General features: G+C 43.5%; 1 protein-coding gene and 1 long non-coding RNA gene across 5 annotated transcripts in view; both read left to right on the top strand.

The window, feature by feature from the left end:
• LOC131516037 (uncharacterized) overlaps nt 1-7,673 on the top strand; it is a 58,301-nt gene extending 50,628 nt beyond the window's left edge. For all 4 annotated transcript variants that reach the window (XR_009263822.1, XR_009263821.1, XR_009263819.1 and 1 more), the window contains one exon: nt 7,059-7,673. This is a non-coding gene — a long non-coding RNA (uncharacterized LOC131516037). The remainder of the gene's footprint in view (nt 1-7,058) is intronic.
• Nucleotides 7,674-10,612: 2,939 nt separating this feature from the next.
• The window catches only part of TICRR (TOPBP1 interacting checkpoint and replication regulator), a 49,399-nt gene continuing 34,483 nt past the window's right edge, over nt 10,613-25,528 (top strand). The window contains exons 1-5 of the mRNA XM_058736596.1: nt 10,613-12,143; nt 18,415-18,694; nt 20,164-20,402; nt 21,539-21,773; nt 22,811-22,940. Coding sequence (XP_058592579.1) covers nt 11,481-12,143; nt 18,415-18,694; nt 20,164-20,402; nt 21,539-21,773; nt 22,811-22,940 — 1,547 coding nt within the window. The 5' untranslated portion in view covers nt 10,613-11,480. The remainder of the gene's footprint in view (nt 12,144-18,414; nt 18,695-20,163; nt 20,403-21,538; nt 21,774-22,810; nt 22,941-25,528) is intronic.

Genomic DNA, 25,528 nt, shown 5'->3' with positions numbered 1-25,528 from the left:
TCTCTCAAAATAAAGAAAAAAAAAAAAGAGATGCTTAACGAACTGAGTAACCCAGGCACCCCGGTGTATAATTAATTTTAAAAGAATTGGCCTTTTCATCATTTCTTGATGTGTCAGGTGCTTTACGCGCTTTATTTATTTATTACTTTATTTATTTATTTATTTATTTATTTATTACTTTATTACTTTATTTATTTATTTATTTACTTACTTACTACTTACTATGTGTCAGGTGCTTTACTTGCTTTATTTAATTTTGGAAATAGCTCAATGTGGAAGGTGAGGAAGGTGATATCATCTCATTAAAAAATAAATAAATAAGAGAACTGGCCTTTTCCAAAGTGGTTGTATTATTTTACATTCCCACTAACAATATAGGAGAGTTCTGGTTGCTCTTTATCCTCGTTAGCCTTTGGTGGGGGTCAGCTGTTTAAATTCTGTTGCGTATGTTGTAATATCTTATTTTAATTTGCACTGCCCTGATTATGAATGATATTGTCTTTTTCATGTGCTTATTATCCAGTCATCTATCATCTTTTGTGAGCCATCTGTTCACATCTCTTGCCAGTTTTTCACCGGGGTGGTTTGCCTTTTTATTTATTGAGTTGTAGAAATTCTTTACTCATCCCGGATACCAGTTCTTATCAGATATGGTTTGCAAATGTGTCCTCCAGTCTATAGCTTGCCTGTTTGGGTTTTTAAAAAGTTTGTTTATGTATTTTGGGAGAGAGGAACAGAACGCATGAGCAGGGGAGGGGCAGAGAGAGAGGGAGAGAGAGAGAATCCCAAGCAGGCTCCTTGCTGTCCATGCAGACTCTGATGTGGGGCTCAAACTCATGAACTGTGAGATCATGACCTGAGCTGAAGAGCCAGATGCTTACCAACTGAGCCACCCAGGTGCCCCATCATTTTTTTTTTTAAAGATTTTATTTCATTATTATTTTTTTTAAGTAATCTCTATACCCTGTGTGGGGCTTGAACTAACAACCCCAAGGTCAAAAGTCACATGCTTCACTGACTGAACCAGCCAGACACCCCTTGCCCATTCATTTTTTAAAAATTTTTTTTTTTAACGTTTATTTATTTTTGAGACAGAGAGAGACAGAGCATGAACGGGGGAGGGCCAGAGAGAGGGAGACACAGAATCTGAAACAGGCTCCAGGCTCTGAGCGGTCAGCACAGAGCCCAACGCGGGGCTCGAACTCACGGACCGTGAGATCACGACCTGAGCCGAAGTCGGACGCTTAACCGACTAAGCCACCCAGGCGCCCCGCCAGTTCATTTTTAAACGAGGTCTTTGAGAGCTTAAACTATTGATAAAGTCTTATTTATCAGATTTTTAACTTACGGTTATTGCTTTCTGTGTCCTAAGAAACATTTGCTACTCTTAGCCACAAAGATATTCTCCTCTGTTTTCTTCTTCTTCTTTTTAAAATGTTTATTTATTTATTTTGAGAGAGAGAATGAAGGAGAGAGAACAAGCAGGGGAGAGGGGCAGAGGGAGACAGAGAATCTCGAGCAGGTTCCACGTTGTCAGCACAGAACCCAACACAGGGCTTGATCCCACAAACCATGAGATCATGACCTGAGCCAAAGAAATCAAGAGTTGGGTGCTTAACCCACTGAAGCACCCAGGTACCCCACCTCTGTTTTCTTCTAAGAGCTTATGGTTTTAGCTTTTATGTTTACATCTATGATCCATCTTTAATTACTTTTTGTGTACGGTGTGAAGTAGGAATTAAGGCTATTTTTTTCTATATAGATATCCAGTTTTTCAGCCCCATTTATTAAAAATATTTTCCTCTCCCCCTTGGATTGGCTTTGGCACCATTGCCAAAACCAAATGACTAAATAAGTGTGGGTCTATTTTCAGCTCTCTATTCTGTCCTTGATGCATTGCTTGATCCTTATAATGGTACCACACTATGTTGATTACTGTAATTTTATATTAAGTCTTGAAGTAAGGTAATGTAAGTATTCTAACTTCTTTTTCAAGATTGCTTTGGATATTCTAGATCCTTTGCATGTCTGCATAAGTTTTATTTTATTTATTCTTAATTTTACTTTTAATTTTTTAAAATTTACATTCAAATTAGTTAGCATATAGTGCAACAATGATTTTAGGAGTAGATTCCTTAGTGCCCCTTACCCATTTAGCCCATCCCCCCTCCCACAACCCCTCCAGTAATGCTCTGTTTATTCTCCGTATTTATGAGTCTCTTCTGTTTTGTCCCCCTCCCTGTTTTTATATTATTTTTGTTTCCCTTCCCTTATGTTCATCTGTTTTGTCTCTTAAAGTCCTCATATGAATGAAGTCATAGGATTTTTGTCTTTCTCTGACTAATTTCACTTAGCATAATACCCTCCAGGTCCATCCATGTAGTTGCAAATGGCAAGATTTCATTCTTTTTGATTGCTGAGTAATACTCCATTGTATATATATACCACATCTTCTTTATCCATTCATCTATTGATGGACATTTGGGTTCTTTCCATACTTTGGCTATTGTCGATAGTGCTGCTATAAACATGGGGGTGCATGTGTCCCTTCGAAAGAGCACACCTGTATCCCGTGGATAAATGCCTAGTAGTGCAATTGCTGGGTCATAGGGTAGTTCTATTTTCAGTTTTTTGAGGAATCTCCATCCTGTTTTCCAGAGTGGCTGCACCAGTTTGCAATGCCACCAGCAGTGCAAAAGAGATCCTCTTTCTCTGCATCCTCGCCAACATCTGTTGTTTCCTGAGTTGTTAATGTTAGCCATTCTGACAGGTGTAAGGTGGTATCTCATTGTGGTTTTGATTTGTATTTCCCTGATGATGAGTGCTGTTGAGCATTTTTTCATGTGTCAGTTGGCCATCTGGATGTCGTCTTTGGAGAAGTGTCTATTCTTGTCTTTTGCCCATTTCTTCACTGGATTATTTGTTTTTTGGGTGTTGAGTTCTGCATAAATTTTAGAATTAGCATGTTAATTTCTATAAACAAACCTATGGAGATTATGATTTATGAATTAAATCTATAAACCAATTGAGGAGAATTAACAATATTGAATCTTCTAATCCATGAACATGGTATGTCTCTCCCTATGCTTACATCCTTTAAACGTTTACCTTATGAATGTTTTGTAGTTTTCATTATGTAAGTCTTGCACATCTTTTGTTAAACTTATTCTTAGGTATTTTCTGGTTTTTTGTCTTTATCATAAATTGGATTTTATTTTAATTTTACTTTTCAGCTATCTACTGCTAAAAGAATCTGGGACACTTCACAAATTTGATGTCATCCTTATGTGGGGACTGAGTTAATCTTCCATATCATTCTAGTTTCAGTATATGGGTTGCCAAAATGACATTGTATGTTTTTAATAAAAACATAGTATCATCTACTCCTGTGAATTTTTAAGATACACTCCAGGCAATGGGGCACCTGGGTGGTTCAGTCAGTTAAGCATCCTACTCTTGATTTGGGCTCAGGTCATGATCTCACGGTCAGGAGATGGAGCCCTGAATCCAGGCTCTGTGCTGGACATGGAGCCTGCTTAAGATTCTCTCTCTGCCCCTCCCCTACACACACACACACACACACACACACACACACACACACACACACACACGTGTGTGTGTGCTCTCTGTCTCTCTTAAAAAAGAAAAAAAAAGATACACTACAGGTAAGGAAGTCGCTTCTTACCTGGATCCCTTTGGGCTCCTAGCACAGTGCCATGGACCCCTACAGGGAGTATTATGGGATCTCTGCCCAGAGTGCCTTCTCCTCTGGGTCACTATCTGGCTCTCTGAGGTTGGCAGCCTACATTCTCCACTGCAAACTCCACACACTCACATCAGCTGTGATTTTGTAAAATGGTTCATCAGTCCTAAAACATGGTGGCAAAAAATGCTTCCTGAGCCAGAACCTGATTTACTGGCTCATTCCTCACATTCATCCCCAAATATTACTGGAGACAGAAAAATCCCATCTCACGGACCTAAGGATAGCCAGAAAGAGTGAAAAGAGAGGCACATCTGTCAGGCTCTTTAAAAGCCATTTCTAACCTCTTGGGTGGGTCATGATGACCCTGAGGAGAAGACAGTGCCTCCCGCAAAAGCTGGGTGGCCCCAGCCTACAGGTGCTCTTGGAGCGCGCGGAAACCTCTCTTCAGCCTCAGATGAGACTGGCCTGACATGCTTTCTAAGCTAACCACAGTATCATATTCTTCTTCTTCTTTTTTAATTGTAGTGAAATATGCATAACATAAAAGTTACTGTTTTAACAATTTTAAAGTAAACAGTTCAGCAGCCTTAAGTAAGTACATTTGCACTATTGTGCAAACATCACCCCCATCTGTCTCCAGGACTGTGTCTCATCCCCTATCACGGTTCATCTTAGAAAATTATTTTTCATCTGACCTATGCTTTTTGAAGAATGAATTAAAAGCAGGTTGCCCAGCCCTCCACTCCCAAACCACTTCGCAGTCCTGGGATCCACAGTGTGATAGAAATCTTTCCTCCTGGCTCGCGTTAGCTGGTCCAGGCCTCATGGGCTTAGCCCAACGCAGGGCTGTGAGCCCTCGGGCCCCCTGTCCGAAGGGGGTGGGTGGACGCCTAGGGGGTGGGGCTTCCAGATTAGCTTCCGCCCCATCCTCTGGTCTGGCCCTGGGTCCATTAGGGAGATTGCAGTCTTGCCCACCCCCCCCCCCCAAATTGTCTGGGGCTTCGGTACCTTCCCGCCCTGCCACGAGGACCCCACAACTTCCCCGAGCCTCTACAAGCCCCTCCAAGCGTCCTGAGGGAATGTGAGACCCTTCCTTCACGGTGAAGCTAGCCCCGCCCTGGGGTAGAGCCCGAGGCCATGATCTTTCCCTGCCTAACTGCCTCCTCACGGGGCAGGCCCATTACAATTTGCAGTATAAATGACTTCCGAGAAGGGCTTTGATTCTGTAAGGAGTTTCAGCGGGCGCAGTGGCCCCACAACCGCCGCTTTGGCCTCATTTCTTAATGGGCTTCTGCCTGCCAGGGGACCTTCCTTTCATCCTCCAGTTCTCCCATCGGTGAGTGGACCTGGTGTTCCAAACGATCGTCACAGGGCCCAAGGTGAAGGGTTTCTGAGCTCTGTGCCGTCCTGATAAGGCAGGCCTGGGCCATGCCTCACTGGCTTCAGCCACAGCTTGGCTTTCTCCGCCAACAAAGAAGGCCAGGCCCACAGGACTCTGGAATCACACTGGCCCTCAGACCTGGTTTCCTAGGGAGCACTGCTGGGGTCAGAGCAGAGTGAGGTTGGAACAAGAGATTAGGGTCCCAGGCCTTAGGTCAGGAGGGGTCTGAGAGCGGACAGGGCAGGGGTGAGACAATCACCGCCCAGCCTGCACTCCTGCTCCCCACTCCATCCCATCTCTGAGCCACAGCCCTCCTCCTCCAGGAAGTAGAGCGACCACTCACTGAGCCGTGTGACATCCAGCAACTTACTTAACTTTTCTGAACGGTTAAAATGGAGATGTACACATGGTTTTGGGGATTAAATAGGAATGTTCTGGTTGAACAAATGCCTGGCGTGGAAGAGAAACAATCTCCTCGGAAGACCCACCCCTTATCCAGACCCACCAAGGACACATACGCTGTATGTCAATGCCAGTAAAAATCCCCAGACCTGTGACCTCAAGATTCCCTGCCCAACGGGAGCTGGAGGGGTCCAGACACCTCAGCTCCTTTCTCAAAGGACATTTGTGTCATCATCACCCTCAAGGAGAAACCAGAGTTTCACTGGGCCCCTGGGTGGCTCGGTCGGTTAAGCATCCGACTTCAGCTCAGGTCATGATCTCACACTTTGTGAGTTAGAGCCCCGCGTTGGGCCCTGTGCGGACAGCTGGGAGAATGGAGACTGCTTCGGAGTCTGTATCTCCCTCTCTCTGTGCCCCTCTGCCCCTTGTGCTGTTTGTGTCTCTCAAAATAAATAAATACATAAAAACATCAAAAAAAAAAAAAAGGGGGGGGGCGGCGCCTGGGTGGCTTAGTCGGTTGAGCATCTGACTTCAGCTCAGGTCATGATCTCATGGTTCATGGGTTCGAGCCCCGCCTCAGGCTCTGTGCTGATGGCTAGGAGCCTGGAGCCTGCTTGGGACTCTGTGTGTCCCTTGGTCTCTGCCCCTCCCCTGCTCACGCTCTGTTTCTCTCTGTCTCTCAAAAATAAATGAGTGTAAAAAAAAAATTTTTTTTTTTTTTTTTAGAAAAAAAAAGAAAAAAACAAACAAACCAGAAACTCAGAGCAAGGAGGGAGTTTGGTGGTATGCCCAAGCCCCACCGCAACCCAACTCAATTAGAATCTTTGCCGGGTAGGGCCAGCTTTGGATAGTTTTTAAAAGTCCCCAAGTGCTTCTAATGTGTAACCAGGGTTGAGAACTGCTGGTTTAGTCCAACCTCCTCATTGCAGAGATAAAAGAACACACAGGGGGAGAAAACCCCAGAAAGGTTAACAGAAATCAAATATTTAAAGTGAAAGAGTATGGTTCAAATTAGTTGCCCTAAAGAGGGAAGTTGTTATGATTTCCCTATTTCTCTTATTGCTCTAGGCAGGCTAGCTCTGTGGACATGTGTCTTATAGGGTCACACCGGCCCCTCGTGCTTGGAAGGGCCCTGTGCTTGACTTACTGCTCTGTTGCTGCTGTTTTGAAATGTTTAATTTTTTTAATAAGGGGTCCCACATTTTCACTTTGTACTGGGCCCCGCTGGTCCTGGCCCTAGATCGCACAGCTCTTAAAACCAAACTGGATTATCACCCCTTTAAAGGAAGACGAAGAATGCAGGGCTCAGAGGCTTGCTGGATCTCCTGGGCTCCATTGCCCAAAGAGGTCCCTTCTGTCCACTCCATCAGGGGAGGAGGCTGTCCTGGGATCTCCTGCGGGAAGCAGTGAAAGAGTTCCAGTGCTCTCTCTTACAAGCTGTGAGAGCCCCTCTGAGCCTCAGTTTTCTCATCTGTAAAATAATGCCTGCCTCACAGAATTACTGAGAGTGGCCAGAATTATGCCTGTCCCTCTAGATGCTGGAAATATGTGACTTCCCTTGCTTTATAGGAATACGGAACGCATCGTTTCCCAAAAGAATGGGACCCACGTGCTCCAGGTGCAGCCTTGTCAGCCACCCCAAGGTCCCTTTTTCTCCCTCAGAGGCCCAATTACAGTAAGTTCCCAGATTTTTGCTTTTCTCACCCAAATGAAGGACAAGCAGTTCTGGGGAAAGCTTTCATTCTGGAGCGGGCTTGTAGGCTTGAGAGTCCCCGGTGAAGGGTTGCTGCTGCTGCCCTCTGGTGGTAATGTGTGTATATGCACAAATTCCTAATCTGGGAAACGCTTGGTAACATACTGCATTTCAATTATGATAATAATTTATTGCTACTCTTCTAGGCAAGAGGGATACAAAGACGAAACATAGTTCTTGCCCTTTAACAACTTTAAGAACTCACAGCTTTTAGAAAGTGAAAGGGAGATAGCTCGAATACAGTGTAACGTGAGAAGTTATAATAAAAAACAACTCCCAGGGCACCTGGGTGGCTCAGTAGGTTAAACATCCGGCTTCAGCTCAGGTCAAGATGTCACGGTTCGTGAGTTCAAGACCGGCATCGGGCTCTGTGCTGACAGCTCGGAGCCTGGAGCCTGCTTCAGATTCTGGGTTTCCCTCTCTCTCTGCCCCTCCCCTGCTTGTGCTCTAGCTCTCTCAAAAATAAACATTAAAAAAAAAAAAAAAAAAAAAAGCAAAAAACCCAAAACAACAACACCCGACTTCTAGCTCCAGACAAAATAGGGTACACATATTCCTATTATTCCCACTAAGTAAAGCTGAAAACTCATGGACATTCTATATACACAGACATGAGAAGACTTCTTTGAGGTTGAGAGAAGAGGCAAACTTTGCTTGGGGCCTTGAGACCCAAAGAATGACATGGCAGTGAGTTCCCAGGGTTTTCTTTTGTCCTTTTATATCTGACTGGATACTGAAGAAGCTGGTGACCTTATACATCCATGGATGCAGACTAAAAAAAATCCCCGAGGAAAGTCTGCTCTCTCCAGTCAAAAGACCAGGAAAGGGGTAGACAAGCAAGACAGAAAACTTCTAGACAATAATCACTCCCGTCAGGTAAAACTCCAAAAAACACCAAGCCAACCCAAATCAAACCAACCAGCAAACAAGCAAACAGTGTCCCAGCCCCATCAGCAAAGGCTGAGTGGGATCCCACACTTGCGCCCACGCTGGGCATCACGAGGCAGCCCCTTCCCCTGCCAGGGTGGCATCAGAGGCCAAGTGGGGAGCTGGCACTTTTATCCCCACCCGATGGTAATGAGGACCAAAGTGAAGGTCCCTTAGGGAACCTGGACTCCCACATCTATCTGCTGGGAACAAGATGCCCCCCTCTGCCCCTGCTGGGGTGATGTCGGAGGAGGCACAGCAGAGAAACAGGACTGGCACAACCCCTGTGGTGACACAGTTCCCCCACCTGCAGTGTCAGCAGAGGCCACAGAGGCCAGGGGGAAGGGGGCTACATTTTCTAAGTGATAGGGGTGGAAAAAAAAAAAAAAAAAAGATCTGTCAACCCAGAATTCTATATTCAGTGAAAGTCTTTCAGAAACAAAAACATTCTCAGAAAATTAAGGAATTTTCTACAAGCAGACTTACTCTAAAAGAATGGCTAGTGGAAGCTGTAAAACACAGGAAAAAATGATAAAAGAAGGAATCTTAGAACGTCAGGAAAAAAGAAATAACAATGGAAAGAGTATGAGTAAAGACAATACAATTTCCTTCTCAAGTTTTAGAAGTTTGATGGTTAAGGCAAAAATTATAACCAATGTAGGTATTAATGTTTATAAAGGAAATAGACAATTTTAAGTGAGGAAGGGTAAGGGGACTTAAAAGGAGGTAATATTTCTATACTTTACCACATTATACTTCACCAGACTGTGGTTAAGTTATACATACATATTGTAATACTCACACAAAACCCTAAAAAAAATCTATACTGGGGCACCTGGGTGGCTCAGTTGGTGGAGCATCTTACTCTTGATTTCGGCTCAGGTCATGATCCCAGGGTCATAGGATCGTGGCCGTGTTGGGCCCTGTGGTGAGTGGGGAGCCTGCTTAAGATTCTCTATTTCCCTCTGCCCCTCTTCCCCCACCCGTGCACTCTCAAATAATAATAATAAAAATCTATATAAAGAAATACAGTAACAAACAAAATTAATAAATAAAAATTGAATTTAAAAAAAAGGTTCGGGGTGCCTGGGTGACTCAGTCAGTTAAGCGACCAACTTCAGGTCATGATCTTGTGGTTTGCGAGTTCGAGTCCCGCGTGGGGCTCTGCGCTGACAGTGCAGAGCCTGGAGCCCCTTTCGGATTCTGTGTCTCCCTCTCTCTCTGCCCCTCCCCTGCTCACGCTCTCTCTTTCCTTCAAAAATAAATAAACATTAAAATTTTTTTTAAAAAGTTTCAATTAGCACTGAGGGAAGGAGGAGGAAAAAACAAAAAACAAAAAATGAAATGGCAGACTTAAGCCCTACTAATCAATAATACATTACACATAGTCTAAATACATCAATTAAAAGATAGATTGGCAGAACAGATTTTTTTTAATGTTCATTTATTTTTGAAACAAAGAGAGACAGAGTGTGAGCGGGGGAGGGGCAGAGAGAGAGGGGGAGACACAGAATCTGACGCCGGCCCCAGGCTTCAAGCTGTCAGCACAGAACCCCACATGGGGCTTGAACCCATGAACCGTGAGATCATGACCTGAAGGAAGTCGGACACCCCACCGACTGAGCCACCCAGGCGCCACTGGCAGAACAGATTTTTAAAACTGACTCAATTATATGTTATGTAAAGAAACTCACTTCAAACATAATGATATAGATAAGTTAACAGAAAAAGATCCAAGCCAGATATACTATGCAAACACTAATCAAAGAAAGCAAGACAGGCTATATTAATAGCAGATAAATTTATTTCAGAGCAAAGAAAAGCACCAGTTACAAGAAAGGACTATTACATAGTGATAGAAGGGCCAATACACTAAGAAGACACAGCAATTCTAAGGGTGTACGCATCAAACAGAGATGCAAAACATGATGCAATATAATGATAGAACTGAAAGAAATAAGACACATCCACAATTATAGTTGAAGACTTCAACATCTTCCTCTCAACAACTGAGAGAATAGTTAGAAAATCAGCACAGATATAGAAGCACTCAAAAAACACACTAACCAATGGGATCTAATTGGTATTTACAGAACACTCCACTCAAAAATGGCAGAACATGTCCCTTAAACTGGTCCCATCTCCCACCCTTCCTTGACCTCCCTACAGCTTACAGTAAACACACTCCCCCTTTGTCCTCAGCCTCTACCTTGAATATTCCCTTTACCTTGTTGCCTGATTAGAAACCTGGCTTCTTCTATTTGCAACAGGAAATGCTTTTTAGTCACTAAGTATATTTCTTCCTGACTATAAAAGTAATAAGGGGATACAGAATAGAAAATTCAGAAAAGTGTGAAATAGGTATATATGTTTATGTTTAAAATCACCATAATGTCCTCATTATGACAACTTTCGGTACAGTTTTATAACAGTTTAAAAATATACGCATAGAAAATTGGGGGTTCTCACTGCATGTGCTGTTTCACAGTCTTTTTTTAAAAAAATCTAATGTTACATATAAAAATATTTTTGAAAGCCGCTTGATGTTCCTTCCCTTTAGGCCGTACCGTACTTTAGTCATGCCCATTTGAGCTGTTTTCCAATCTTTCTCAAATTAAGTAAGTAACTCTATGATGTACCTAAGTCTTTTATTTGGATCTAATTACCTTCTTCAGAGAAACTCCTTGAAATTATTGGGGCAAAGTGAACTTTTAATTGTTAATAAATTTTTCTTAAATTACACAAAACGAAAATTTCATCATCGGATTCTACTCCATAGAAAGTCTAGGGCGGCTTCCTGCCAGTTTGAATCGGACCGTCTCAAGTTCCCCTCCAGCCCTAAATTTTCAGTCTCGGTAAACATCTCCCAGCAGCCCGCACCCAAGCCTGCGCACAATCGCCCAAACCCAGGCCTCCTGACCAAAGGGGAAACTTAAGGACACGCCCCCGAAGCGCAACCTCTTTAAATTTTAAAATGAAGGCCCAAGCCAATGAATGTTAAGTTTCTCCCGGAACTGGGTGCCCCACTCACAGCCACGCCCTCCACCAATCAGGCAGAGAGCTTCTCCGTCGTCCTTCCAATCAGCGCCAAGGCTGGGAGTTACTCACGTAAGTTACGTGAGGCGAGCGACCAATAGGAGCTGACTCTGGGGGCTGACTCCGCCAATGGCAGCAGCGCTTGGAGAGCGCGGGAGCTTTTCCACCGGGACTCCTGAGGGAAAGTGGTGAATGGCGCTGGCTCCCTGAGGCGAGGGCCGAGAGGACGGCGGCGCGGGCCCCGGCCGGAGCCCGGGGGCGGCGGCGCGGCCGGCATGGCCTGCTGTCACAACGTTATGTTGCTGCTGGACACCGCGGGCGGTGCCGCCGGCCGGAGCCCGGCCCGGCGGGCCGCCCTGCGCCTCCTCACTTACCTGAGCTGCCGATTCGGCCTGGCCAGGGTCCGCTGGGCCTTCAAGTTCTTTGACTCCCAGGGGGCGCGGAGCCGGCCGTCCCGCGTGTCTGACTTCCGCGAGCTGGGGGCCCGCTCCTGGGAGGACTTCGAGGAGGAGCTGGACGCCGTGCTCGGGGACGGCGCCCACGGCGCCCACCTGCCGGGCCCGGCGCCCAGGGCCAGCCACACGCACGGCGCCCTGATGGAGACGCTGCTAGACTACCAGTGGGACCGGCCCGAGATCACGTCGCCCACCAAGCCGATCCTGCGCAGCAGCGGGAGGAGACTGCTGGACGTGGAGAGCGAGGCCAAGGAGGCCGAGACTGCGCTCGGGGGCTTCGTGAACGCGGTCTTCCTGCTGGCCCCCTGCCCGCATTCGCAGAGGGAGCTGCTGCAGTTCGTGTCCGGGTGCGAGGCGCAGGCCCAGCGCCTGCCGCCAGCCCCTAAGCAGGTGATGGAGAAGTTGCTGCCCAAGCGAGTGCAGGAGGTCATGATCGCCCGAAAAATCACCTTGTACTGGGTGGACACCACCGAGTGGCCCAAGGTGAGTTAATGGTAAGGTCCGACTTGGTGCACGGTGTCCTGCGGGATCAGCCGGAACCTGGCGGCGTCCGCAGAGCCGCCAGTGGACCCAGAATGCGACCAGCCTGACCCGCATGGGTCCGTTCGGGAGGAAAGTCCTGTGGTCACAAAGTGGGAGAGTCTTCACGACAAAGCAGGTAGGTCCTTGGGCCCTGCTGAGGTCAGCGTTTAAAGCCCTTCACAATTTGGGCCCTGTCCGCCTTCCCAGGGAATATTCCAGCATGTGAAGAAGCATGGTCTCTTGGGTCAACAAATCTTGAGTGCTTGTTCTGTCTTATCAGCCACCCGGAAGCCTTTGCGAGTCTAAGCCTCTCTTCCAACGCCCTGCCCAGTGGCAACACCTCGGTCTCTGTCTTGAATTTCCAGCCACTTTTGCGGCACTTACCCTTTCCCAGTGATCAGTTCCGCTCGTGCAAGTCTCTCCCTTTCATCTGGTCTAAAAACGTCTCAAAGGCAGGTCCGCACACCCCTCTGTGTCCCCTGCAGATGCACCTTGAACGTTGTGCGAGCTCAGTTAAGTATCTGTTGACTAAAGGAGTACATTTAGGTACTTCCGGTTCTAAGTGGCTCATTTGGGGCCCCAGCTTCAGTTAAGCACCCCTGATAAGTATGTATTTTTACCTTCATTTTTCTGCTGTCTGCTTGTTGTACTAGTCAAGCCATTGCACCGAGCGCCTACTGCACGTTGTAGCTGCTGGGGGTGCGGTGGTCAGCTGAAGTGCTTTACCTTCTGGTGAGGAAGATTCATGAAACAGATAAGATTAACAGATCAAACCGGTGAGCAGGAGGAGGTAAAAGGGTGGGGGGACTGTTGTATATAGGGTGATGGTCGGGGGAGGCCTTTATAAGCAGAGAAGGTGAAGGAGGAGGAATGTGAAGGCTGGGAAAGAACATTCCAGGCAAAGAACAGGTATAAAGGTTTGAACTAGAAACGAGCTTAGTTTGTTTCAGCAAGTGCCCATCTATGGGGCTTAGGCAGTAAAAGTGCCGATTTTCTTCTAATTGATGGGAAGTGGGTTAACCAGGTGAAAGATGTGATTCTGCTTATTGAAAACTCCTGCCACTGAACGAGGGGTGGGTTAAATTGCAAGATTACAAATGGAAAATGAGCAGATGCTTAAATAATGGTATGTAATGTTAAAATTTCCAACGTGCTTTCGCATGCAAAGCCCAAAAAAGGCGTGGGAAATGCAAAATAAGGCAGCAGCTTGTCAAAAGGAAGGGACAGTGTTTAAGGGGATTGTAAACATTTCATGGAGAAAAAGGAATCCTAAAACTTAAAATTTCTTAAGGCAGCAAATGAAGTGTTGGACCCATGCACAACACATAAGTGTTTGATTTGGGATGATTGACACCAGATCACAACAAAGACTTGGTTCTGAAATTATATCAAATACTGGCTAGAAATCTTAACGGATGGGGCTTGGAGATCCTTCTCTCCTTTTTCTCTTTTTGGAATAGCTTTGCAATAAGGAGATAGATGGTACCTTTTTGGAGACCCCTTCCAGTTCTAACACTCTACCTTCTGAGGGGATGGGTCTTCTCTGAGGCTTCCCTTCTCACGTTAGCTGTGTCGTTTCCCCTAAGAAAATGTCCCATCAAACAGGCTTTTCTGGAATTTTTTTTTTCTGGTGAAGATTGATCCTTTACTATTCAAAACGCCTCTGGGGGCGCCTGGGTGGCGCAGTCGGTTAAGCGTCCGACTTCAGCCAGGTCACGATCTCGCGGTCCGTGAGTTCGAGCCCCGCGTCGGGCTCTGGGCTGATGGCTCGTCTCCCTCTCTCTCTGCCCCTCCCCCGTTCATGCTCTGTCTCTCACTGTCCCAAAAATAAATAAAAAACGTTGAAAAAAAAAAAATTAAAAAAATAAAAAGAAAAAAAAAGAAAAAAAAAAAAAAGCCTCTGCCCGGCCACACCTTGGAGACAAAAGGGAGCTTTGGGTCCTGTCCTTGGAGCGCTCTGGCTACAAGGGCAGAGAAAGGGAAGGAGAGAAAATCCAGGCCCTGTCTGGTGGAGCTCCCCATCTGGGAAATGGAACGGGAGAAACAGAACCTGGATTCACAGACTGGGGGAGGAGGGATCCAAGCACAGAACTCTGGCAGAATAAAGGGAACATAGGAGACTCCTGGAACACTTTCGGCTTCTCTCCGATTTATTCAACACCTACTTATTACATGTCTGCTAGGTGTGCTGAGTGTACCATTAAGTGAACCAGACAGATGCTTTCCTGGAGTTTACAGTCTTGTGGACATTTATAAATCTCCAGATTCGAAACTATCACTAAGGCTTGTCTGTCAGTTATTCTGTAATATGCATAAAAATGAAAAATATAGGGGCGCCTGGGTGGCTCAGTCGGTTAAGCGTCCGACTTCGGCTGAGGTCATGATCTCGCGGTCCGTGAGTTCGAGCCCCGCGTGGGGCTCTGTGCTGACAGCTCAGAGCCCGGAGCCTGTTTCAGATTCTGTGTCTCCCTTTCTCTCTGACCCTCTCCCGTTCATGCTCTGTCTCTCCCTGTCTCAAAAATAAATAAACGTTAAAAAAATTAAAAAAAAAAATGAAAAATATAACCATACTCTTTATATTGATTGTGTTTTTTGTTTTGACATAACTTCAAAAAAAATTTTATTTACATCCAAGTTAGCTCACATAAAGTGTACTAATGGTTTCAGGAGTAGAATTTAATGATTCATCACTTCCATATAACAGCCAGTGCTCATCCCAACAAGTGCCCTCCTTAATGCCCATCACTCATTTAGCCCATCCCCCCACCCAGCACCCCTCCAACAACCCTCAATTTGTTCCCTGTATTTAAGCATCTCTTATGGTTTGTCTCCCTCCCTGTTCTTGTATGTTTTCTTCCCGTATGTTCATCTGTTTTGTATCTTAAAGTCCTCATATGAGTGAAGTCATATATTTGTCTTTCTCTAATTTTGCTTAGCATAATACCCTCTAGTTCCATCCACGTTGTTGCAAATGGCAAGATTTCATTCTTTTTCATCACCGAGTAATATTCCGTTGTGTATATATACCACATCTTTATCCATTCATCCATCGTTGGACATTTGGGCTCTTTCCATACTTTGGCTCTTGTCGATAGTGGTGCTGTAAACGTTGGGGTGCATGTGCCCCTTCAAATCAGCGTTTTGTATCCTTTGGGTAAATACCTAGTAGTGCAACTGCTGGGTCCTAGGGTAGCCCTATTTTAAATTTTTTGAGGAAACTCCACACTGTTTTACAGAGTGGCTGCACCAGTTTGCATTCCTCATGGTGGTTTTTTCAAATCATGTGCATATATTACTTCTCATCAAAAGTTGATTTTTTTTTTCAATTCTTATTAAAGCTTTACTTTTCAACTGATTAGCAGATTTTTTTTTTTCCTGGCTGTCCTCTAGCCAGAATCTCTAACAATTTCAACAAATTTTTTTGTTTCCCTTTGGTGGAAAACCCCAATCAGGATCTGTGGTGTATGAACTAGCTTACCATTCTCCCCTATAGCAGTGAACACAGGCATGGACACATGGATGGTAATGGCAGATATTGATTAATTTCCAAACTGGCATGCATAACTGAAAAGTCTTACAATATATTGTTTATCTTCGTTACATGTGATATTTTCTGTTCTCTGATATTTCCTAGCCTGGTTTTTTTTTTTTTTTTTTTTTAAACGCTGATCATAAGCCAGGAAATTGATCCATCAAAGGATCCATCCAAGTCCATCAAAGGGTCTTAACCCTCATATTAAAAGCGCTATCCAAGATAGTACTGGGTTCTTGGACTAGTCTATCCTTCCCTTGCTGTCACCTTGGGCACTCTTATGCCCCTCTTTGAACCTGAATATATGGAAAGTTTGGAGGTGTCCTGGAAGACCTCACATTTCCATAGCAATTTATTGTCTACAGTTATTAACTGTCCTGTGGAGTAGGCAAACCAGCACAATAATCATATTTTGGGGTAGGCACTCTTCTGTTCCCATACTACTTGAATATTCTCATGTTATATTGTGATGCTGCATTAAATATTTCATTTTATTACTGTTCCACCCCCAACTTTAAAATTCTAGAAGACAGGCACTGTGTCTCACTAATCTATGGCGTATAAAGTTTGCTCAATGAAAGTTTGAAATCCATGCTTGGGTGTTGAGACTCAGAGGGGGTTACCTCAATGCTCCCTGATAGAATTCCCACTGATTAAGTAGGTCAGTTCAGGATGTTTGCTCAAATGGGTATTGGAGTTCGACCAAATTGTTGTAATAAAGCAAGATTTTAATGCCTTAAAAAAAAAAAAAAGCTTGTTAAAAGAAGGTTGAATGGAGCGTTGGCTGTGTGTGAGGAAGCGAAGAGCGGCTTTTACAGAGAAAGCAGTATTTGAGCTAGATTACCAAACTTAGTGAAGAGGGAAGGGGAAGACACAGGAAACAATGAACAAAAGCATGGATGATAAAACAGGGCATGTTCAGGAAACATTAGTGGTTCAGTGTGTCTGGAAAGCAGCGATGGGTGAGGGAAAGATAATGTGTTTGGAAAGTTTGTTTAGGGCTGGGCTATCCAAGAGTTACGTTATCGTGGAGGCAGTGGGAAGCCCTTGAAAGTTTTTTAGAGAAATAGCATGATGTGATATATGATTTGGAAGAATACTTCTTAGAGAAACATGGAGGACAGATTCGAGGCGGGACACAGACTTTAGAGGCTGTACAGTAAGAGTTCAGGCAAGAGGTGACGAGGACTTTGGTGAGAGCAGTGAGGACAGAACTGAGACCTGCTTGGTCCCCACACAGTCATGTGGAGTGGGTGAGTCAGCAGTGATCCCCCCCTAGGAGAGGGGCTCCTGCCTAGCTCCCTTGGTACCTAGCCATTGTTGTGTTCTGTTGTGTAGGACAGAATTATTTTTATTAATGTACTGTATGTTTCTTTTGACTCTTGACATTTCATGATTCCTCTCCAGTGATTTTTATCACTTCTGTTCCTTGCCGGAAAATAGAACTCAAGTGTTGTTTTCACTACATGGGCACTTTCTAGAAGGCATAGTATGTAGTAGTTATATTCTTAGGCTGTACGGTAACAGGATACTGGCCATTATTTGTGTTTGGCTTAATAAATACAATGATTGTGGAATTTGATCCTTTAATGTAGATGCCAGCTTGACTTTCTCTTGATCTCCCTAAGCTTGCTTTCTTTTTTTAATATGAAATTTATTGTCAAATTGGTTTCCACCCAAATTGAAACACCCAGTGCTCATCCCAACAGGTGCCCTCCTCAGTGCCCATCACCCACTTTCCCCTCCCCCCCCACCCCCCATCAACCCTCAGTTTATTCTCAGTATTTAAGAGTCTCTTATGGCTTGCCTCCTTCCCTCTCTGTAACTTTTTTCCACCCCCCTTCTCCTCCCCACTGATCTTCTGTTGAGTTTCTAAGGATACACATATGAGTGAAAACATAAGGTATCTGTCTTTCTCTGCCTGACTCATTTCACTTAACCCTCTCCAGTTCCATCCATGTTGCTACAAATGGTCAGATTTCATTTTTTCGCGTTGCCAAGTAGTATTCAATTGTGTATATAAACCACATCTTCTTTATCCATTCGTTGGATAATAAATACATAAAGTTGATGGACATTTAGGCTCTTTCCATAATTTGGCTATTGTTGAAAGTGCTGCTATAAACATTGGGGTACAAGTGTCCCTATGCATCAGCACTCCTGTATCCCTTGGGTAAATTCCTAGCAGTGCTATTGCTGGGTCCTAGGGTAGATCTATTTTTAATTTTTGGAGGAACCTCCACACTGTTTTTCAGAGCGGGTGCCCCAGTTTGCATTCCCACCAACAGTGCAAGAGGGTTCCCGTTTCTCCACAGCCCCTCCAGCATCTATAGTCTCCTGATTTGTTCATTTTGGCCACTCTGACCTCACTCTGTGAGGTGGTATCTCAGTGTAGTTTTGATTTGTATTTGCCTGATGAGGAGTGACGTTGAGCATCTTTTCATGTGCCTGGTGGCCATCTGGATGTCTTCTTTAGAAAAGTGTCTATTGATGTCTTCCGCCCATTTCTTCAGCGGATTATTTGTGTTTTGGGTGTGGAGTTTGGTGAGTTCTTTATCGATTTTGGATAGTAGCCCTTTATCCGATATGTCATTTGCAAGTATCTTTTCCCCTTCCGTCGGTTGCCTTTCAGTCCCCTAAGTTTTCTTTATGGGTGCCTCATTTATAACTACCTGAGGTTCTTTATAATTTTTATTTCAGTTGTGGGAGTCCCCGGATCACCTTGGGTACTGGACAGTGTGTCAACTGCTCCACCTTGTAGGAGGCACTATCTTACCATCCGAAACTTTCCGCCAGGATTGCGCTAAAGCTGGGAAAATACTACTTGGCAGTGAAAAAAAGCTGTCAAGTGGATCTCCCCTCACTTCATGGATTTCGACTCTGCCATCTGATGCCACTTTAAACTGTTTGCTCTATAATTCTCCTGCGTATGAAGCCTCATTTCCACGGATGGAAGGAATGTTATTTCTCCCTGTCAAAGGTAAGCAAATACTATTTTGGGGGCTTTTATGGTCTCAGGTACATTCATTGCCTCAAGGCAGATCCATGCTTTTCACTTGTTTAGAGTTTCCAGCAGCCTAGGCGCTCAATGCTTGTGATTAAAAGATACCCATGTGAAGGGGCACCTGGGTGGCTGGCTCAGTGGGTTAAGCATCTGACTCTTGGTTTTGGCTCAGGTCATGATCTCACAGTTCATGGGTTCGAGCCCCACATCGGCCTCTGTGCTGGCAGTGCTGAGCTTGCTTGGGATTCTTTCTCCTTCTCTCCCCTCTCCCTCTCCCTCTCCCCCCTCCCCCTCCCCCACTCTCTTTCCCTTTCTTTCAAGATAAATAAACTAAAAAAAAACAACACAAAAGATACCTATGTAGAATCAGAGGTACCACAGGAAAGGGTTGGACATGGGCACAGTATAACTGCCAGCCCACCTTTGAAAAGAACTAGTGAGTGATTGTTTAAAGAGTTTCCCAGCTGGGGCGCCTGGGTGTCTCAGTTAAGCATCCGACTTCCGCTCAGGTCATGATCTTGCAGTTTGTGAGTTCAAACCCCTCATCTGTCAGCACAGAGCCTGGAGCCTGCTTTAGATTCTTTGTCTCTGTCTCTGTCTCTGTCTCTGTCTCTCTCTCTCTCTCTCTCTCTCTCCCCCCCCTTTCCCCGCTCATGCTCGAGCGCTCACTCTCTCTTTCCCTCTCTCTCCCCGCTCCCTCTCAAAAATAAACATTAAAAAAAGTTTTAAAAAAAGTTTCCCAGCTGTTGTAAAGAAGGATAATATTGTTCAGGTGCCCAAGCAGAGGGGGCGGTAAGATTTCCCACCTCATAGAAGAGATTGAACAATTGAAGACCATAGAGAAGCGATGACTGATTAAGAGAAGAAATAAATTAGTTAAGAGGCGCTGAGAATGGTCCTTGTTACCAGGAAGAGCCAGCATGGTGAACTCTTCGTAAATCGGCTTTGCCGTGTGGTCTGTCGTGCGGTGAATCTCCTTGGTGAATCCTGTCTCCACACAGGAGCAATCCTGCCTAGAGATGTAAACCTAAAACTGTGTGATGCATTATGTTCAGTTTAAGGAAACTTCAAGAGTGGTTTTGTTTAACCAGTTCTGTCATACCTAGTTTTTAGACTTTAACATTCTAATAAGATCTGATACCCTGGACTTAAGAGGCAGTGTTGTCTTTTTTGTAAGTAACGAGTATTACTTGAATACTTACGTCGAAGGCGTAATCGTTGAGAAGTTCTGACATTTAGTTGCACCCGTGTAATTCTTTTTCACCTATCGCTCTTCCCAGAGAGCGAGATGAACTTGCTCTGATAGCCTGTTGGCAGTGGAATGACGGTTGAAGTGTGAAGTGACAGTTACTAGCACCTCGACTGACAATCTGATTTTTTTCTTCTCACTATTCTATTTTTAGTACTTCTCACATTAGAATTTTAATATTCCTTATTTCTAATAGACAAAGAGATTCAAGAAACGTGGACAGTCACCCTAGAGCCCTTGGCCATGCATCAGAGACACTTTCAGAAGCCAGTCAGAATTTTCCTAAAAGGCACAGCAGCCCGGTGGTCTCTCCCAGCGAGTAGCATTTTGGGCACCGATAGCTGGTTGCTACAAAGTCCGGAGGAGAGCGAATCAACTCAAAGGCTGTTATTTCAGCAGCTGGTAAGCAGGCTGACTGCTGAAGACTTACACCTGGTAGGTACCATGTACGCGCCGAATTATTCCAGTCTGATGACGCACTTGTACGGTTCAATAAGGGGTCTGTGAGGAGCCAAGGCTGGATCTACATAACATACTTTCAGTGACACAGGTGATGTTTTTGTGAATCATACTATTTCACGGTAGCATCATGACGGTGCTTGTTGGTGAAGAAACAGTTTATAAAATTGCATGTACCTTGATTCCCATTAAGTTAAATTATATTCACATGGGAAGAAAAGGCAGCAGGTCAAATGGAAGCATTAGGGTGGTGAAATAATGTGTGGTTTCTTGCTATTTTTTTTTTTTTGAGTGTTCTAATATATATTTCTAAACTTAGGTATTTTTATATACTAAATGTCATTGCTATGAAGCCCTTCACTGTAAAATTGGATGTAATAGTGTTTAATAGTTCCACAAACTTAGAAATGTCTTCTGAAAAACACATAGGTACCCAGATTTGATTGAAAGGTGATGATTATTTTCAACTGGCAAATTTTTTACCTTACTTTGTCTTTTGCCTCTGTAACCTCAGAAGGCTTCTGTCGTCTAGCTCCTTTGTGAAACATAGAAAAACTGTACAGTCTCTGGACCGATGTTCTAAGAGTTAGGTGTGTTCTGAATGAAAGCGCTGGACTCAGGGAGTCAGCTGGGCCTCTGCTCTGTTCTGCAATTATGTATCTAAATCCCTTAAGTGGTAGTATTGCCTCATGGTTAAGAGCATGGGTTTCGAATTCATACACATACAGGCTTGGCTTCTGCCTCTTACCAACTCGGTAACCTTAAACAGGTTACTTATTCCTCAGCCTTAATCCCTCCTCTGTAAAATAGGGGTAATAATCATTTTTTACCTCAGAGCGGCTGTGAGGATTCGGTGAGTTATAATCACATAATAAGTGCTTAGTAAATATTCCCGGTAACCTTAGGTTTTTCTTGTTTATAGATTGCGAGATTAGGATCATGTGGTCACTAAATTCAATTCGAGCGCTAATACCCATCCAGCCCGTCTGTTCCACAGTTTTGTCTTTTGTAATAATCATTGGGAGAAACTATCATTCTGTCTTTTACTAAGCTACATTCTCCTTTAGCTGTACATCAACAGTCTTCTCAATTAATTAGACCTTCTGATGTAGGTTGCCAGCGTGGACCCTGGTGAAGGCTGGCCCCCCATCACTGGAGTTATTTCCCCCCTCTCTACCAATGCTACAATTCTCACTGTGTTCCGCACCGAGGAGGCTGAATTTCAAAGACATTTTCTCCAAACAGTTGTGGCAGAGAGCCCCCAGGATACAGCGTCCCTTTTTTCTGATGTTATGGATATTGTACTGAGTCAGATTCACAGTTCACTTGAGGATTCTGCCACCTGTGGTAAGCTTCTGAACCGATAACTAACATACTCTAGGGCAGTGGTTTATAGTTTCTTCTGCCATCAGAATTTTTTTCACTATGCTCTTCGTAGAACCCCAGTATCTATTATAAAACAGATAAAAGCAAGCTACAATACTTGAGGCAGTTTAAATCATCATTATTTGTAGAAATCCTGAAGCACCTCTGAGGAGGCCAAAGGCTCTATGAAACTGGTGTGAAATCAGAGGTATGAGATGATTTTATTATTTTAATATACTTTATTAGTATATTTAATCTATTTTATTAGTATAAAGTATATTTAATATACTTTATTATTTTAATATACTTGTTGAAGACTGCATGTGAAAGTATTGTGCTTCTGTCCACCTCCAATCTGGTGCATTGTTACTAATAACAGTACAAACCCTATTTATGCCAGGTAGTTATAAGTATAATCAATTTGATATTTATCCCATTCATTCAACAGATTTATTGAGTGCCTGCTATGGCAGGCACTGTTCTAAGTAACGGAAATATAGCAGAGAACAAACTAGACAAAAGTCTGTGTTCTTACAGAGTGTACCATCTAGTCTGGGGAGACCAGACAGTGAATAAGGAAATTGCATAGTATATTTAGAAGAGATAAGTGCCATAGTCATAAAGCAGGAAAAAGGGAATGGGGAGAGTTAAGGGGTGGGGGGTTGAAATTTTAAACAGGCTTTGTTGAAAAAGTAATATTTGAGCAAAGGCTTGAAGGAAGTGATACAAAGAGGTAACAGCAAACGCCAAGACTCTGAGAAAGGTGTGTGTCTGTTACATTTGAGGGACCGCGAGCAAGCCTGCGTTTTGTACACTGTCGGGAGTGGCATTTTTCATTGACAGCATAGACCCGTTGGGGTTGGTGGTGTGGATGGAGGAGTGTTGTTAGTGATGCGGCTGTGCATCCTTTGTAAGAACGCGGCCAATCCAAGGGAGGAGCAGGTGTTTGGATTCTGTGCTTCGGTCCTAATGCGTCTTTTTCTCTCCTTCCTCTCCCATCTCTGCTCCTGTCCCTGTAGCTCCTCCTGTTCCAGAGTGGGCCCAGCAGGAGCTTGGCCGCACCGGTCCTTGGAGCGCGGCCGTCATGGAGAAGTGGTTCCCCTGCTCTAACCTGACTGGCGCTAGTTCAAGTCTGATGGAGTCATTTTGGTAAAACTTTATTTCTCTGGGTATTGATTGATGAAATCGGCCCTCACTTATCTGCTTATGGGTTTGTTTGGTTTTTTAGCATACTGCATTTTCTTAGTGTAGTCCAGTAATACTAAAAACTACACATGGAGAGCATTGTTTAATGGGGATAGAGTTCAGTCTTATAAGATGAAAAGAGCTCAGGAGATGGATGGAGGTGATGGTTGCACAACATTATGAATCTACTTAATACTACTGAACAGTGTACTTAGTATATTTTACCACAATTAAAAAACTTGGGAAAAATTAATTACAAAAACAAAATGTTCTCATTATGGAAGAAAATATGTAGTATTAAATCTCAGTAAAAATGAAAAATAACAAATTTGTATAATGCAGCTAAGTTTATGCATACAGGAAGATTTAAGAGCTTAAACTGTCTTTTAAAGAAAAGTTAGGGGCACCTGGGTGGCTCAGTTAAGGGTCTGACTTGGTTTTGGCTCAGGTCATGATCTCCTGGTTCGTGAGATCGAGACCCACATTGGGCTCTGCTCACACCTAAGAGCCTGCTTGAGATTCTTTCTCTCCGTCTCTCTCTGCCCCTCCCCTGCTCATGCACGCTCTCTCAAAATAAATAAACATTTAAAAATAATAAGGGGAGTGTAGGTGGCTCAGTCAGTTAAGCAGCCAACTCTTGGTTTCAGCTCAGCTCAGTTCGTGATTTCGATCAAGCCCCACATCAGGCTTCCCATTGATGGTGCAGAGCCTGCTTGAGATTCTTTCTCTCTGCCCCTTTCCCACTCACTCTCTCTGTCTCAGAATGGATGAATGAATAAACTTAAAAAAAAAATTTGTTTTAATAAAACAAAAAATAAAAGAATAAAAATAAACGTTAAAAGCCAATTAGCTAAGGGTCCAATACAGTAAATAACACAACAGAGTAAATCCCCAAAATAAGGTAGTAATAAAGATAAGAACAATAATCACAGACAATAGAAATCAACAAACATAAAGTGATTTTTTGAGAAGTCAAATAAAATGGAATTATCTATTGTAAAATTGAGTAATTTTTTTTTAGAAAAGAAGACATAAACCATATTAGAAATGTAAAAGATGAAGCAGAAATTCAAAATAGTATTAAGAGGTAAAGTCAAGGTTTATTTTTGCCATATAGATAACCAGTTGTTCCAACCCTGTTTATTAAAAGTCTTTTTCTCATTAAATTATTGTAGCACTTTGTCCAAATCAGTTCACCACCATTGTGCAGGTTTATTTCTGCAAAGAATCTAGTCCAGAAGTTGTTAATATCACATTGTCTTGAGTACTGAAATCAAGTAGTTTTAGTCCTCTCAACTTTGTTTTGTTTGGTTTTGTTTTCAGAATTGCTTTGACTATTTGAGAAACTTTGCATTTCCCTGTAAATTTTAGAATTATTCTGTTAATTTCCACCAGGAAACCCTGCTAGGATTTTAACTAAGAGTACATTGAGTCTGTAGATCAATTTGGGAAGAATTGACTTAATAATGAGTCTTCTGATTCCTGGATGTGGTATAGCTTGCCAGGGCTAAGACAGGACAGGTGCACTTTTCCCTATAAGATAGCAGTGTTTACCATAAAGCACTAATAAATAAGGTGGTGTGGTATTGGTGCAGGGATCAACAGAGAGACCCATACAGCAATAGAGCCCAAAGAGTGACCCACACATGTATGGGAGCTCAGCATACACCAGAGGCAGAATTATAAGTAGACTGTTGGGGAAAGAATAGACTGTTTTATTAATGGTGATGTGACAATTGGCTCTCCAGAAGAAAAGCAATAAAAATTAGATTTCTACCTCACAGCTTACACAGTAATAAGTTCCTGATAAATTTTAAACAAATGTGAAAAGTAAAACTTTAAAATCTTAAGGGAAAACACAGGAGGAGTTCAGGCTTGGAATGGTTTTCTTACATAAAACATCAAGCACTGAAACCATGAAGGAAAATATATGACTATAATTTAAAATTTCCTATATGATGAAAAGGCCTAGTCATAGGCCTAGGTAGCTGTAATCCATATAACCAGCAGAGGATTTGTATCTAAATTAGCACAGAGCTCCTAAAAATCAATAAGAAGAAAAGCAATTGGGCACAGAATGCAAACAAGCAATTCATACAATGAAATCCAATAGAGCAGTAATTTGAAAAGATAAGATACTCAGTTTCAGGGTGCCTGGCTGGCTCAGCCAGTACAGCGTGTGACTCTTGATCTCAGGGTTCTGAGTTTGAGCTCCACATTGGGCCTAGTAGAGCTTACTTTAAAAAAAAAAAAAAAAAAGCGCTCAGTTTAAGCAAATGGAAATGAAAATGACAGTAAGAACCCCCCCCCCCACAAGATTCTGTTTTATACCCATTAGATTGTCGAAGGTCAGTAAGTCGGATATAGCACATAAAGAAATGAGAGCACTTTCGATGATAGAATTGTAAATAGTTACAACCATTTTAGAGAACAGTTTGTATTCCTCGTAAAGGAGAAGCTTTACATGCTGGCACCCAGCAATTCCACTTTTACATGTCTACATTAAAGTATTTGCACAAATACAAGGAGAGCTACGCTCGATTGTTCATTGC

This window comes from Neofelis nebulosa, chromosome 7, assembly GCF_028018385.1.
Source record: "Neofelis nebulosa isolate mNeoNeb1 chromosome 7, mNeoNeb1.pri, whole genome shotgun sequence".
In the NCBI taxonomy this organism is placed as follows: Eukaryota; Metazoa; Chordata; class Mammalia; order Carnivora; family Felidae; genus Neofelis; species Neofelis nebulosa.
This window is presented reverse-complemented; position numbering and strand designations above follow the sequence as displayed.